Source organism: Anser anser (genome assembly GCF_964211835.1).
Source record: "Anser anser genome assembly, chromosome: 1".
Lineage (NCBI taxonomy): Eukaryota > Metazoa > Chordata > Aves > Anseriformes > Anatidae > Anser > Anser anser.
In genome coordinates, this window is record NC_139720.1 from 56,506,998 (window position 1) to 56,521,300 (window position 14,303).

Below are 14,303 nucleotides of genomic sequence, written 5' to 3' on the forward strand. Positions count from 1 at the left end.
GTGTATCAGGTACTGAAACTTTATCCAGAAATACCTTTCCACGGAGGGAGGAGGTCCTTAGCTGCAGTGCTGGCTCCCCAGCCATTCCGCATTCCTGTGTCTGTCTGTGTGCTCTAGGAAGGGAGCCAGGTTGCAGAAGACCAGTTATCACTCACTCTTGTACATCTCCCTGTACAAAAGAGGTGGTTGAAGGATGACCAGAAACATCAGGAGCCAGAATGTCGTTGCTGAATCAGTATAACCGTATCAAGGAGATGGATAGAGCAAGAACCGGCAATGGCTGGAGATGCAGGACATCCTTTCTTGCCTTTTTCATTAACTTAATTAAGAGCCCTTTAGAGCTCTGTTGCACGATGAGAAATCAGCCCTAGGAAAAGTGAGGGAATAAGTTGTTCTTGTGACATCTTGCAGCAAAGCTGCTCCACTTGGTTCCCTCTTCCACCAGCAGAAGGATGCGGCGTCCTGCCTGCCAGCAGGAGTTACACAAGGGCAGGGATGAGGTATATTGGCATTGAACGGGAGCGGCACAGCTTGCTGAAAACACATGCTTGCCCATCTGCTTCCAGCCAGTGCAGTATTTGTGTTGCTGCAAAGGCTGCAACGCAAATGTGCGCAGAGGAAAAGACACCTAAATATAGATGGCTGCATTGGAGCACCTCCCTTTGAGCCTCAGCGCATCACGCGGATTCCCTTTAGGGTCAGTGGAGGAAAAACAGGTATTTCAAGGATACCAGGTCATCGTGTCTATTTTAGATCTCCACCTTAAGGTGAGGTGAAGAGCATCCTGGAAGTACGCGTCTGCTATCCAAAAAGTCAGTCTAGACAGCTGGCCCAGAGGTTGAGACTTGTGAGTCCCACCTCTGGTACTGAACTCTTTGTGACTTGGGCTTGCTAGAGTTCATTTCCAGCTGTGAACATGTCCTCCTGAGCTACATTTTTTGTTTTTTGCAGGCAAGGTTCTCCTCTCTTACTTCTTAGAGGGACTGATGGTCGCGGGTCAGTGCCAGGACACATCCATTAATCCTGAGAGCATTTGGGCACTGTCCCTGAAAGTTTCTTCCAGGTTCGCTTCCTAACAACCTCTTCTCTTCTCCTTTAATTTCTACAGGCGAGTTTATACCGAGGTGGCTACAGCCGATTTGCCCCCTACTGAAGTGACGTGAGCCCCCTGCAAGTGGGACAGCCCCCCCAGTTCATGAGGCCTGGCTATTGCAATATTTACTAGTAGAGGAACTCTATAGCAAGATGAGGAGGAAAAACAAAAAACAAAAGAGAAAATACTTTTTTATACCTCACTATGTTCTTTGAATATGTATTTTTTTTCCTTTAAATTTCTGCCTTTAATTCTTTTGTTCCAAAGATTGTGCTTTTTTGGTTGTTTTATTTTTTTGTTTGTTTTCTTTTTTTTTTTTTTAACTGTGGTAAAAATAATGCATTTCCGTGTCTGTATGTTGGTGCATAGCTTATCCTACCAATCACGGAAAAGGCGATTAGCGTTAAGGAAAGCTGTTAGAAACCGAATATCATGCAATTAATCAGGAACACACAGACAGAGTTACTTCCCTGGGTCTGGTGCTTGGTGCCTGGGAGACAGGAGGACGTGAGGGAGAAGTCTCCACCTGCTGTGTTTCTGGTCTGCAGAAGGAAGCACTCTCTGGCTGTGGCTGGGACCTAAATGCTGGTGGGAAATAGTCATTTACGTGTGGAAAAGGGGGAAATGCAGAGACTTTCCTCGTTTTTTATCACCATCTGACGCGCACAGGTTTGGGACAGTTTCAGCAGTGTCAGGACTTTAGACTCGGCAAGAGAAGATTTCCTCAACCTGCCCAAAGACTTTGGCTGTTACCCGCTGTACAGGGGACAAGACTTTGAAAGGAGTTTTTGAGGAGGATGATCTTCCCCCTACACACAACTTATTCTAGCTGATTGTTGTCCATTGCTGGTGGCTGTAATTACCTTAGTTTCACATCCTCCGTTTCGAGATCTTTCTCCCTTGCTGTCCCTTTCCTCCCTCTCTTCCTCGAGGAGCGGCAGATGCAATGCACCATCACACAGAGTACCTCTGTTGCGGACAGCAAGTGGTTACAATTGCGGCGGTGAAGCCTTGATGACGAAGAAAGCTGTGGCTGAAGACTCAACCATCAGAGCCGCGCTCGGGCACGCCGAGGTCCAGCCTGCAAGGTCTCTCTCCTCCTGCTCATCCTGAGCTGCTTAGGCACTACTGCAAGTAATCTGTTCCAAATAACACGAGTGAGACAAACGAGTCATGTATAAGCTGCTGCGGTGAGGGTCACGCATGTGGGTTCGTGGGGGGGAAGAGTTCTTTATATCCAAACGTGATCCTGAAGTAGTTTCGTTTAGGTCAGGAGTTTGAGGGGAGGCAGAAGCGGCTTGTACAAGCTCTGAATTCATAGGAACTTCCCACCACAAGCTGTATCTGAGGCCCTTACAGAGCCACGTTGGAGACCTGGGGCCGTTTTGCCCAGCCTGCCATAGAAAGCTAACGCACCTGGGCTGCTGGGGCCGTATTGACACTACATATGATAAGATTTGGAAGTGGGGAGGCTGTTCAGGGGAGGACTCCACGACTCCCGAGACCGTCCCCCTTCTGCTCTCACCAGCAGCGATCTGGCTGGGTGACGGAGCTGGCTTTTTCAGCTGACTGCAGGAGCAGTGCTGCGGCAGGGAGCTGCTGCTCTCCAGCCCTCCCCGCTCAGCCGCTGGCCCCGAGTGCTCCCAGCAACCCCGATGCTCAGAGGCAGGTGCTCTTGTGCTATCTCTAACCCTGCGTTAGCCTAACAAAACCGCACTTCTCTGCCTCAACTCTCTCAATTGGTACTGGGGTGAGCTTTTCACCCCCAGAAGGGCTGCTTGGAGCACGGGTTCGTTGGTGGAGCCTCTCCCAACTCCTGCCATACACCTTCTCCTCCACCCACTGCTGATACCAGAATAGGAAACCTCCTGCATTTAACACTAAGCGGTGTCAGCAGGCAGAGCTCCCCGAGGAGGTGTCCTGGCCCAGCCATGCACAACCACGCATTTTTTGCTCTTCCCCAGCGAAACACATAGCCTCTCTGGGCGCAGCGGAGAGGAGGCACCTAAATGAGAAGGATGGGGAAGCCATGAGTTAAGCTAGAGACCCTAAAGCTATTGATTCTCTGGAGGAATAGCTAGAAAAAGGGGACACCAAACTGCCAGCCTGTTGGCCGCCTTTTGTTGTTTTGTTTTTTTTTTTCTGGTTTTGTTGTTGGTTTTTATTTTTTTTTTCCAAGCCAAAGTTTGGTTTGTTGCTGTTATGACAATTTTTTTGTTGTTTGTATATAAATATTTTAGTTAGATTGAAAACGGGGAGGGGGGAACAGGGTGTTGGGGCTTTCACAAAATCTAGGAAATGCGGGGAAATCGGGGCACGCGGGGGCTTTTGCTGAGCTGAGGGAGGGGAGGGAGGATCTGTGGTAGAAACGGTCACGCTCGCCCTCTCTGCCCCCGTCCTGCGGTTCAGTTCAGCTGGTTCTGACTGCGGCTCCCCAAAAAGCTGGGCTCGCCCTCCCCGCGTGCCCTCCCTTGCCCTGGCGGTGCAATCGTCCCCCTCCCCAGCTCTGCCTCCCTCGGGCGCAGGGCGGCCGGCCCCCTCCCTGCCTCCCAGCCGAGTCTATGCACGGCAGCTTCAGCCCACCCGCGGCTACTGAGAGTCGGAGGGCTTGCGTGCGGAAGCGCCCACCCTTTGGGGGGCCGCAGTCAGTCAGTCCTCTGCTGTAGCATCTCCGAGTGGTACCTGCTCCACACCGTCCAGCCTGGGGCCTCCCAGAGCCCGGCCAGCTCCCGCCGTGCCCCGCAGTTCATGCCACCGCGTCCCCGGCCACCCGCTCGTGGTGCCGAAGCCGGGCTGCTTGCACGGCCGGGCGCTGGAGGCGGCTCGCTCTGCGGGGCGCGGTGCCTCCCAAAAGCTTGCCCGCCAGCCGAGGCTTTGCAGCGAGGTTTCTGGAGGAGATGCTGTGCCACGGCGGCAGCGCCGTGCTTTCTTCTTGGCAGACAGCAGCTCTGGGTTCACTCAGACGCGTAGCGAACTGGCTTGAGATGGGTTCAGAGCAGCCAAGCCTTGGTTATATACCTGTCTTCTGGAGAAGCGAGGACAAAGCCTATATCTCCCTATGCAAAATGATTGACTCTTCATGAGTTAACCTGGGCCCAGACAGCAGCTAGTGCTTGTCCCGGAGATGGATCTGCAGGCGCGAGTCCCCAGGGCTTGGCTTTCAAAGGGAAAAACTGCACAGGCGGGCTGGCAAATAGCTTGCTGCTTGTGACCTTGTCTGGTGGCACCGGGATTCCTCTTGATGTGGAGGAAAAGATGTTCCTCTAAGTGTTGCTGTCTGTACTGTCTTGCAGTAGGTCTGGCCAGCACACCGTATTATACCGGTATAATTTTGGATTGAAGTGCTAATTTTTTATTTTTCTTTTTAATATGCTGGTCCGTCTTTCCTTGTGGATATAGTTGTGCTGGTACAAAGGTGAACTCTACTGGCGTAGCACGTCCTCTGCTAGGAACGCGTTACAGCAGCGCCCAGCGCCCCTGCACCCCGTTGTGACCGTCCCCGCGCTGGGCAGGGTGCCCCGAGGGGTCCGGGACCTGGGGACACCAGGGAGCCCAGGCCGAGCCTCCTGCAGCCCTCTGCTCCCAGGCAAAGCCGTTGTGCAGATCCCGTGAGGTGAGCTCAGGTAGGCAAAGCCACGTTTTCAAGCAGCCGCTGCTCAGCTGCTGAAATGCCTGAGAGCCGCAGGCTTTGCCCGGCGAGGGCTTGCTCAGGAGCTGGAGAGCCGTGGGTTGCTCAGGGCTCTGTCGGTGATCCTCAAGGACGATGTGGGAGCAGTCGGGTCACTCCTTCAGGCTTGTTTCCCCATCCCTAAAGTGAGAGGCAGTCGTTTGTCTCCTGCCCTTGCCTCTTCTGAGTGTGAAGTGCGCGGCGAGAGCTGAGGAAGGTTGTCTGGCATAGGGGAGCGCAAAGCGGAGCCTCCCAGCCCCTGCCCCGTTCGTCCCCAGCCCGTCCCCATCCACATCACCCTGACCCGGCCCTGAAGGAGCAGAGCAGAGGAGATCACATCTGGAGGAGCACTTAGAAATTGTATAAAGGGAAAACCGAGGGTGAGCTGGGTGAGCTCTGGGTCTGGCTCCAAAGGGGAAGGAAGCCCGCAGGCAGCTGCCAGCCTGGCAGGGTCGGGGGATGCTGTCCTCGGTGCAGAGGGGTGATGTGTGTACCTGTTTGCACTGTTTTAATATAGGAGGGGGGGAAAAAACAAACAGCAACCCAACCTAGTGAACGCGATGAACATCCAATGTAGACTTCTTTGTGTTTTTATTTTGTCATGCTCTTGGAAAATGTCAAACATTTTGTAGTATACACCAGTGAGACTTGATTCTTTGTTGCATAAAACACTATTTTTGGTGATGTTAATGTCTGAAAAGCCTCTTCCCTCCACCCCCACCTTACTGGTTGCCCTCTCCACCCTCCAACCCCAGTACAACTTCTCTTCTGCAAGGAAAACTCCAGTCACCGAGGCAAGCAGGAGTCTGATGGCCAGAGTGCGAAATGGGGCCCTTTCCAAGCAGGCTCTGGGGTTTCTCCCTGGTACGCGTTCCTCTAGCCAGGAGTTTGCAGGACAGCCCCCGTCCCTCTGCAGCACACGCATCAGCAGCAGACTCAGCGGGACCGGGGACACCCAACTCCCGTCTCCGTTGCTGCTGCTGACCCTGGAAGGCAATTTTTCGTGGTGTCAGAAAGCTCTGGCAGCGATGGTCCTCTGGGCGCTGGGCCGAGCGCCTGCAGGGACCGGCAGCGCAGACCCGCGTCCCCCGCCACCTCTTGGCGCCTGGTGGAACAAGGGCACGCCAGCCAAGAGCCTCGCCTGATTTCACCAGGAGATTGCTGGTGTCTGAAGCCGTCCACCCCAGTAGTCATTTGGCTGGCAGTCAGCAAAATGCCAGTTAATCTTGATTTTTTTTAATTTTAATTTTTTTTTTCCTTCCCTGAAGTGGGTCAATAATAAGTCTCTTGCCAGATTGCCAGCTCTCTGCTGGTGGAGGGGCTTGTTGTTTCCCCGAGGAGCGAATTCCTTACAGAAGTCAGAAATCAGGCCTCCCACAGGAGCCGTCTCAGTTTGGTCATGTTTTTCTATTTTTCTGTTCACAGTATTTTGTGTGTGCGCGCATGTTGTAGTTTTGGCAGCTTGGTTCGGCTGCGTTATCAAGTGACGAAATAATCCTCTCTTACCCCAGGGGATATGATTTGTTTTGGTTTCTTTTGGTTGTTTTTTTTTCCTTTTTTTTTTTTTTTTTAGTATGATAAATCCTGCTTGTAAATAGCTGGAGCTAAAACCTGGGGCTGACAGCGAACGAGAACCAGGGCTGTAGAGCGACGTGGAGCTGGCGGAGCATTTTACTGACCTCACAGGCTGATCTACTTGAGACTTGGAGGTTTTCCGTGCGAGGCTGAGATGCCGCAGCACCTCCAAAGGCAGCGACAGACTTGCCCCTTCACGCGGTCTCCCCAGCACCTCCCATTGCCAGGTACCGCCGGGGAGCAGGACGTGTCCCCCCGCGGGACGCGTTCCCTTCCCCTGGATCATTTCCTAGGACGCCCGAGCCGCTTGCCCAGGGTCCCATTTCCCTGCCGACTCTGGAGAAGCAGTATCTGCATCCCAGGGCTTTGTGACAGCCTCTAACTTCCCGCCCTCCCTCGTTAAGTATCATATTGTATAGTAGCTTTCAGACCATACAGTATTCATTGGGTTATTCCTATTATTATCAAGTAGCTGGAATTGTGAAGGTCGGAGTAGTTAGATCTTTAGCTTTTATTCCTTTTTTTTGTATTACTATCCATGTGTATAAATTATTGATCATGTTGCTGGCTTTTATAAACTCTAAGCAAGGGGGGAAACCCTTCCTAACCCTTTGCAAATGGTAATGAAGCACTGTTTTTAAATAAAAGAGAGAAACACCACTCTGCTGCCTCCTGCCTCTTGTCTGTTTTGCTGTGCCCCAGGTGAGTTTCGCTGGTGCATCCATCTCCCTGCCGGCCACCACGCGAAGAAAGGGGGGAGCTGGTTTGAGGAGCGAGCCCGGAGATGATGTAGCAGCAAGAAAGGGTGAAGCCTTGGCAAGCTACACCAGCAAAATCTCAGCCTGGTGCATTTGTGCCCCCAGCTCTCAGTAACCCCACTCTTATCCCTGCTGCCCGTTAGCAGAAAGCGCCGTGTGTTTGCCGTGTGATAGGGAGCCTTTTTTTTTCTCCACCCCCCCAAGCCTAATCTGTGTTTGAACCCGTTAGCCTGGAAGGACACACGGCCGTTTCAAATGGCAGCATCAGTGTTTTCTTTCATGCCTGTGTAGCCGGGCTCCCGCTGTTGGCGTTAGCACGGGTTTAATAGTTAACGCGCACGGCTGGAAGCCGCCGTTCCTGTGTTGGGCAGAAATCTCCTCCGGGAGCTCGGACGTGGCTTTTAATCACCGCTCCCGTTGTCCTGCCTGAAAAAGGAGCATCGCGGCAGATGAGCAGAGCTTCATTCATATTCCGTGGAGTGCTCAGAGATCCTCAAGTGAGAGATGTCGTGCAAATATATATACAAATAATCAGATGCCTTTTCCGCTGAAACGATCCTAAAAATAACAAATAATAAATCCCTCTGGGCAATTTGCAAGTAATTATGGAAACACAGCCGAGTGAAATGATACAGCGGAATAGGCCGAATACAGTTGAGGGCAGCGCAGGACTATTATTTTTTTATTTTTCATTTTTTGGAGATGCAAGACACCAGGTGCAAAGGGAAGGGGACAACGCGTGCCCCCGGGTGGCAGGACTGTGGGTAACGCTGCGGGGAGGCGCGCGCTCCTGAAGCATTCCTCCTCGGTGTGTGCCGAGGAGCTGCAATGTGTTCCTGTCAGATGATGCTCATTTCGTTCTAACAATAACTCGAGAGGATGTTCAACAGTAACTGCTAAAATTAGACGCCTGGAAGTCAGGGCTGGGTAATTGTCGTGAAGGAGCTGGTTCAGGGACTCTGCGTCGTGGGAGCTGGGAGACGTCTCGGAACGAAGCCCCTCTGTGCTGGGACAAGGGTATAAGGCAGGGGGGATCTTAAAAAGTGAAGTAAAGGCATTGCAGGTCTCAGCGTACCTTCATTTCAAGGCAAAGCAATAAAATGGCTGATCCTGGAATCGACTAACAAGTCCTTAAAGGTGTCGCATCGCTCAAGGCGGGCTTATCGGGAACGGAGCTCGCCCAAGGAGGCTGACACCGGTTCTTTGAACAGACTGCAGGTTGGCTGAGGAAAGGAGCGCTGCCCGTTTAAAGCGTTTCCCTTCTGCAAGTGTAAATAACAATAAATAATAGATGATTCACGAGGCAGTTGTGGCTGAGCGCAAGCCGCAGCGCGCGTTTTCACGTGCGTGGGCAGCGTCTGCAAAGGCTGGAGGTACCGCGGTCCCGGCGGTCACAAGGTTGCTCAGTGAAAAGATTTAAGCCCCAAATCCTAATGCCCAGGGAGGAGCCCTGATCCCCAGGCCAGCGGCAGGGCCGACCTGTGCTCGGGGGTTTGCTGCTGGCCTCCTGTTGCCTGCACTGCCTCGGGGTTGAGAGCCCGAGCATCCCTCTGATGGGAGACCTTAGCAGCTGCTGTGGGAGGGAGGGTTACTTGCACGCTTCCTTTCTGTCCTTATAAAAAGAGCTATCTGTTTATTCCCCAAAAAGAAGGGTAATTAACTGCTCTCTGGAAGCACCTTACAAGGCGCCAAGATCTGACTTTCCTGGGGTTGTAACACACCCTGGCGTTCGGGACTCGAGGCGAGAAAAACTCCAGCCCCGTGCGTGGACTGAGGGACTTGCTGCGATGAGTTATTGCTGGAGAATTCCTAAATGTCACCCTGCTCCAGGAGCTCCAGTGACTCAGGCTGGCCAGCCCTCGACCTTCACTGCGGGTGAACCACCCGCGGTCCTGGCTCCGGCTCCAGGCCTTCGCCCTGGGCTCGCAGCGACCCTCCAGCCCCCAACCCTGGAGCGCTGCCGGTCCTCTTTCTGCTGCTTGGTGGAGGCAGCCCCACAAACCGAGCCCTCCTTTGCAGCCTGGCCTCGGCGTGCTGCACCCAGCGAGCCCTCGCCTGGTTCCTTGCAGCAGAGGGAAGAAGCCCCTCGGTGCTCGGCTCCCTCGCTGCAGCCTGCGGGCGGGCGAGGAGCCCTGCGGGGCCGGCACCCGGAGCAGCTGTCCCACTTTGCGGAAACTTTCTTGCCTTTTTAAGGACATGCCGAGTGCCGTGCTCTAACTTTAGCACAAAGGTATGGTTGACTTGGCTTTTTTTTTTTTTCTTTATTAATGGATGGATATAAATACATCTGCTCTCGGTGCCTGTCTTGTTCTTCCATGTGTAAACACCAAGCTCTGCCCCGGCTCTTTTTGATGATAAATTCCTCGTCTTTTGAATCACAAATCACTTTTTTGTGTGTGTGTGTGTGTCGGGAGGAAGCGTCGAAGCGCAAAGTCACTTTGCTTTTTATAGCAGCAGCGCTCTCCAGCTGAACTCGGCTCAGAAATCACCGATTTCACGGAGCCCTGCAGCAGCAGCAGCAGCAGCAGCAGCAGCCCCTGCGTGTTTCCATCGCTGCTAAAATAGCCTTCGCGCTCAGCCGGAGCCCTCGTGCCGCGGAGCGCTGCCCTCCTCCGTTGTTTGCCAAGGGTGCCCCCGTCCTCCCCGGCCCGCAGGCTGGGAAACCTCGCCGCGTGGTGCAAACACCAGGGCTTTGCTTTTCCCCTTCGGTGCACCCCCTTTGTGCTGCCGCTGCTGGCGGGGACGGCGCTCTCCAGAAATAGCTCGTGGTTTTGGCCAGGCTCATGTTGGCGAGAGCGAAGGGCTGCTGCAGCGCTTGGGGCTGGGGGCTTTCTGCTTGCCCCGGGGGAGGAAAGGGAAAACCTGGCCTGATCCCATCCCTATTCCTTCAGGAGGTGGGAGGCACCGTGCTGTTAATGCCGTGGCACGAGTGGTGCTGGGGAGAGGAGCCTGGAGGTGTCCAGGGGGCCAAACCTAGCGATGCGCAGCCCTGGTGCAGGTCCTGGGGTTGGGACCCACCACCACCCCCAGCCTGGGGAACTGTCCTGCCAGTCCTCACTGCCCGAGTGCTGTGGGGCTGGGGGAAGCTCTCCTGGGTGTCTTTGTGCCACGTGGGACACAAACCCCACACAGACAGCCAGGGGAGCCTTCCCCAGCCCCCAGGCAGCGCTCCCTGTGCATCACCACCAGCCCCCGGGGCAGGGGGGGGGTCTCGGGGACATGCCCCTGCAGCGGGGAGCGGGGAGGGTTTCTCCCAACAGTGGTGAATCACGCCTTGGCACACAGAGAGCTTTCTTCGCTGCTTTTCATTCTGTGCCCACACTTCTCAATGTTTCTCGTTTCGGGGGGGAAACATTTGGAAGGTTTTCATTGCGGCTGGGGCTGCAGGCAGGCCTCCCCCGGGCTCTCTTAACGGCAAAAAAAGACAATCAACCCCCTTCCCCACCAAGTGGGCAACAAAGCCACTTTTAGAAAAATAAATGAACGCTCTGGAACCTTTCCCGCTCTTGGTGAGCGGGGTGTGTGTGCCGCCACGTCCTGCTTGCAAGCCCCTGATGGAGGCTTTTCACGGAGCATCCCCACGTCCTCTTCGCTGCCTCCCATCGAGGAGAAGAGCTGTGGGAGAGGTTTTGATGATTCACTTCCCACCCTGCTGGGATTTTGGCTGTTCCTGCCTGCAGGTCTCTCCCCACTGATGGCACTTGGGGACGGTCCTAAGCAGCCACGGTGCAGAGCCAGGTTGTCCCTGCGAGGCAGCAGGGACTTGAAGGTGGGCAGGTGCATGGTGGGCCTGCACTTGGGTTTCCTTCAGAAGAGGAGAGATGCTTATTGTCCACGCAGTGCCCTTGTGTGGATTCCTGCGGCTTTGTGTGCCCCTGTGCTTTTAGCGGGGATCCTGAGAGGCCCCAAAGGTAGGGAGGAAGCAGGGTGCCAGCACCCTTACGGACACCACCAGGGCCAACGGGCTGCGTGCCCACGGTGTGCCTGGGCTCCTCTCAGATTGATGCCCACGTGCAGCCACCCCCTTGCCTCCCTGCAGCTACAGCTGCACAGCTCCCCTGGGGCCATGTACTTCTCAATTACCCTGCTCTGAGCACCCCTGCCCAAAATACAAGGACATTTGCTGTGGGGACAGCAGAGGCGAGGGGCGAATCTCCTCTCTTGTGCACTGCCCACGGCCATTTCCCAAGCACGGAGCCCTGCTACGTTGCCCTGACTGCCTGGGGCTGCAGAGGGGGAGTTGTCCTTGCCAAACCTTCACGTGCACCCTCCAGCAGCCAGGCTGTCCCCACGGGACACAGTCCTGCCATGCCCAGAGCCATCAGCGGTGTTTCCATCAGCTTCGTTCCGGCCCTGACTTCACTCCAGATGTGCTTTTAAAGGTTATTTCACAGTCCAAGCCAGACAAAGTGCACACTGTGAGTGTGCCCAAAGGAATGACCCATGGGAATGATGGGGCTTGGGAAGACCTGGTGATCTGAGGTAGGAGCAGCAGAAAGGCAGGAGGTTTTGGTGGTTTTTGAATAGTCTCTTCTTTAAACAGCATTCCTGCAAACGGTTTGGAAAGGTCCCAGAGCTTGGTGTTATCAGCCCTCATCGCTCCACACCATGGTAAGGTGCCTGGGGCTGCGGTATCCCAGGATCTCCTGGCTCTCCAGGTGCAGGATGGCCATTTCCAGAGCCAGAGCTGTGCTGCATCACTGGGGGCCTGTGGTGATACTGGGAACAGGACCTGCTTCTCCTCTTCAGCCTCGCAAGAGTCACTGACCAGCGAAGAGCGGCAAGCCCAGGACCTGAGGAACAGGGCTAAGACCTGGCTGCTGGTGGCCTGGTCACAGCTGCTTCGTGCAAACAGAACAAGCCCTCAGGTGGGACATCCGGAGGCCTGAAGGACTGCCAGCATGGTCCTAACACTGAAAGTAGAGTCAAAAGGTGACTGAAAGATGCAGGGATGGTGTAGCATGGCAGGGTGGCACTGGGGAGGCACCTGGGTCCCCTCTGCTGGAAGGGCTGATGGGTGACCGGCTGTGGGCTCCGTTTGGGGACACCACCTCCTGCCCACAGCCCTGCACGGTGCCTCCTGCTCCTCACCTCCATCTGAAAATCACGGCTAGTACCTCACGCTGGAAGTCAGCTTCAGCAATATTTGTTCTCCAGAGATCAATCACTTCTGCGAGGAGCCATTCACATTCACGTTTTCATTGCCATCACTGTGGTTTTACCTATTTCTGATATCAAAACGTGAGGGTCGTTCAACATCAGGATGACCTTAGGAGACGCTGCGTTGCTCAGTTATTGAATTCCCCAGCCCCGCCAGCGGGTGCTGTTGCGGTGCCATTCGCACAGGTCCGTCACGGAGCTGGGGACGCTGTCCCCGGAGCTGGCTGCCACCCAAATCCCCGACGGTGTTTTACAGGAGATGTTTGTCTGAGCGGCGATGTTTGCGCTGAGGGTCGTGTCTATTTTTGCTGCCAAGCCGTGTATTTTTAAATCGGGTTTGAGGAGCGTACAATGCCCGCGGCGCGGCTCCTCTCAGATCATCTGTCATGTCAGAAAGTGGTTTTGAATGTCTGTCTGCTCGTTTCAAGCTAAATATTTTTTCTGTAATTAGATTGTTTCAAATGTTATTTATTTATTTATTATTTATGAAGAAGAAGTCAGTATTTGGCTGCCTAAGCATGGTGTGACTACGCGGGTGGCGAGCAAACCACGTCTGCGGAGCTGGTGTGGGTAGCTAGCCTTCACAAAATGCCCTCTCTTCTTTCCTTCCCTGGGTCCCGCGCTGTAACAATCATCTCCATCAGTTTCTAAGCCAGGATGTGCTGGGATATCACAGCTGTGTGCACGGAGGCGAGGGAAAAGGCTTCAGCCCCACGTGGCCGGGCTGCTCAGCGCTGTGTCCCCAGCTGGTCCTCGCCCCGCAGACCCCGTGTGCTGTCCGGCCACGCGGAGCCGTCGATCCCCATCCAGGTCCCCCCGACACGGGTACACCTGGGACACAGCCAGAGCATCCCTGTGGCAGAGCCCTGGTCCACGCAGCTGTGGAAAATGATGAAGGTCTGGGGCAAATGTGGGTTAATGCTTTTCTGCCGCCAGGGCGCCTGAAGTCATGCTCTGGCAGAGATGGGGGGAGGCTGATACATGCACGCGTGGGCAAAGATAGAAAGGAAGGAGCAAGTTTCATACTTCACTGAGGCACTTGAAAAGCATTTGCTGCTGTTGTAATTTCACTCCTGAGCAGACATGGCAAAAACCACGGCTTCTGGTTTGCTTGTGAGTTCATAGGTGGAAAAAAAAATAGAGAGAGCAAAATAAAACATTGGTGTCAATCTCATTCAGCCTGAAAATATTTCTTTTTGGCTCCTGGCAAGCCCAAACCCCCCTGACCGCTTTGGCTGCTCCCTAAACGAGAGGTGTGGGCAGGCAGCGAGCCACCAGCCAGCATCCTGGTGGCACAACGGGGGGGGGGAGGGGGGTCCCTTTGCCCCCAGCTGGGTGGGAGAGGCACTGGGATGGCAACTGGTGAAACTGGGCACTCGGCGGTGTGCGGGGAGAGACGGAGCAGGGGTGGTCACAAACCGACAGGGTGAGCAGTCGTGGAACTTGTGGCTGTGCGGATAATGGGAGAGACACTAAAGGTAAGAAAGGAGGATAAGGATTTAAATTAAAATTTTACTTCAAAGGGCATGGTGGGTAGCTGAGCTGCTAGGGAAAATGTTCTGAAGTTTGGGGATTTGGTTTTGGGAGCCTCTATGAGTGCAAGCTTCCACGTGGACCTCAATGTGGTGCCAGGGGAGCTCCGCCTCAGAGCACAACCTTTTTTAAATTATTTCTACCCTAATCTGTATGAAGTAAGTGTATAATATGAAACCATGCCACTCAACATACGATAACTTTGTCTTAGCAGCAGGTGCTTTCATTTTTCTTATCCTCTGCATGCTAGGCACACATCCACCGGCTGTTTTGTAAATAATCTCGCTTTCCTGCCTCAGCCATGCCAAGGAGTGCGTTGGGTGCACCCACAGCTTTGCTCCTCAGGCTCTCCCCAGAGACCCAGCCAGCTCTGCTTGGCATTGCCTCTCTGCCAGCAGCTCCCCTGCTTTGTCCCTTTCTCCTCGGGAGCTGATTTTCTCCCATGTGCTTGCGGAAGCACCGGTGGCTGCTGCCACCACGTCGCAACAAGCAAAGGGCTGGGAGCCACGCCTGGGGT

General features: G+C 54.3%; 1 protein-coding gene across 25 annotated transcripts in view; it reads left to right on the plus strand.

Annotated features, from left to right (window-relative positions):
• RBFOX2 (RNA binding fox-1 homolog 2) overlaps positions 1–6,995 on the plus strand; it is a 169,564-nt gene extending 162,569 nt beyond the window's left edge. For all 25 annotated transcript variants that reach the window (XR_014586319.1, XR_014586320.1, XM_083842614.1 and 22 more), the window contains one exon: positions 1,109–6,995. Coding sequence is in view for 23 of the 25 variants with exons in the window: in XM_083842614.1 (XP_083698740.1) it covers positions 1,109–1,163 (55 nt within the window). In the remaining 2 variants the exon portion in view is untranslated. The remainder of the gene's footprint in view (positions 1–1,108) is intronic.
• The last annotated feature ends 7,308 nt before the right edge of the window (positions 6,996–14,303 follow it).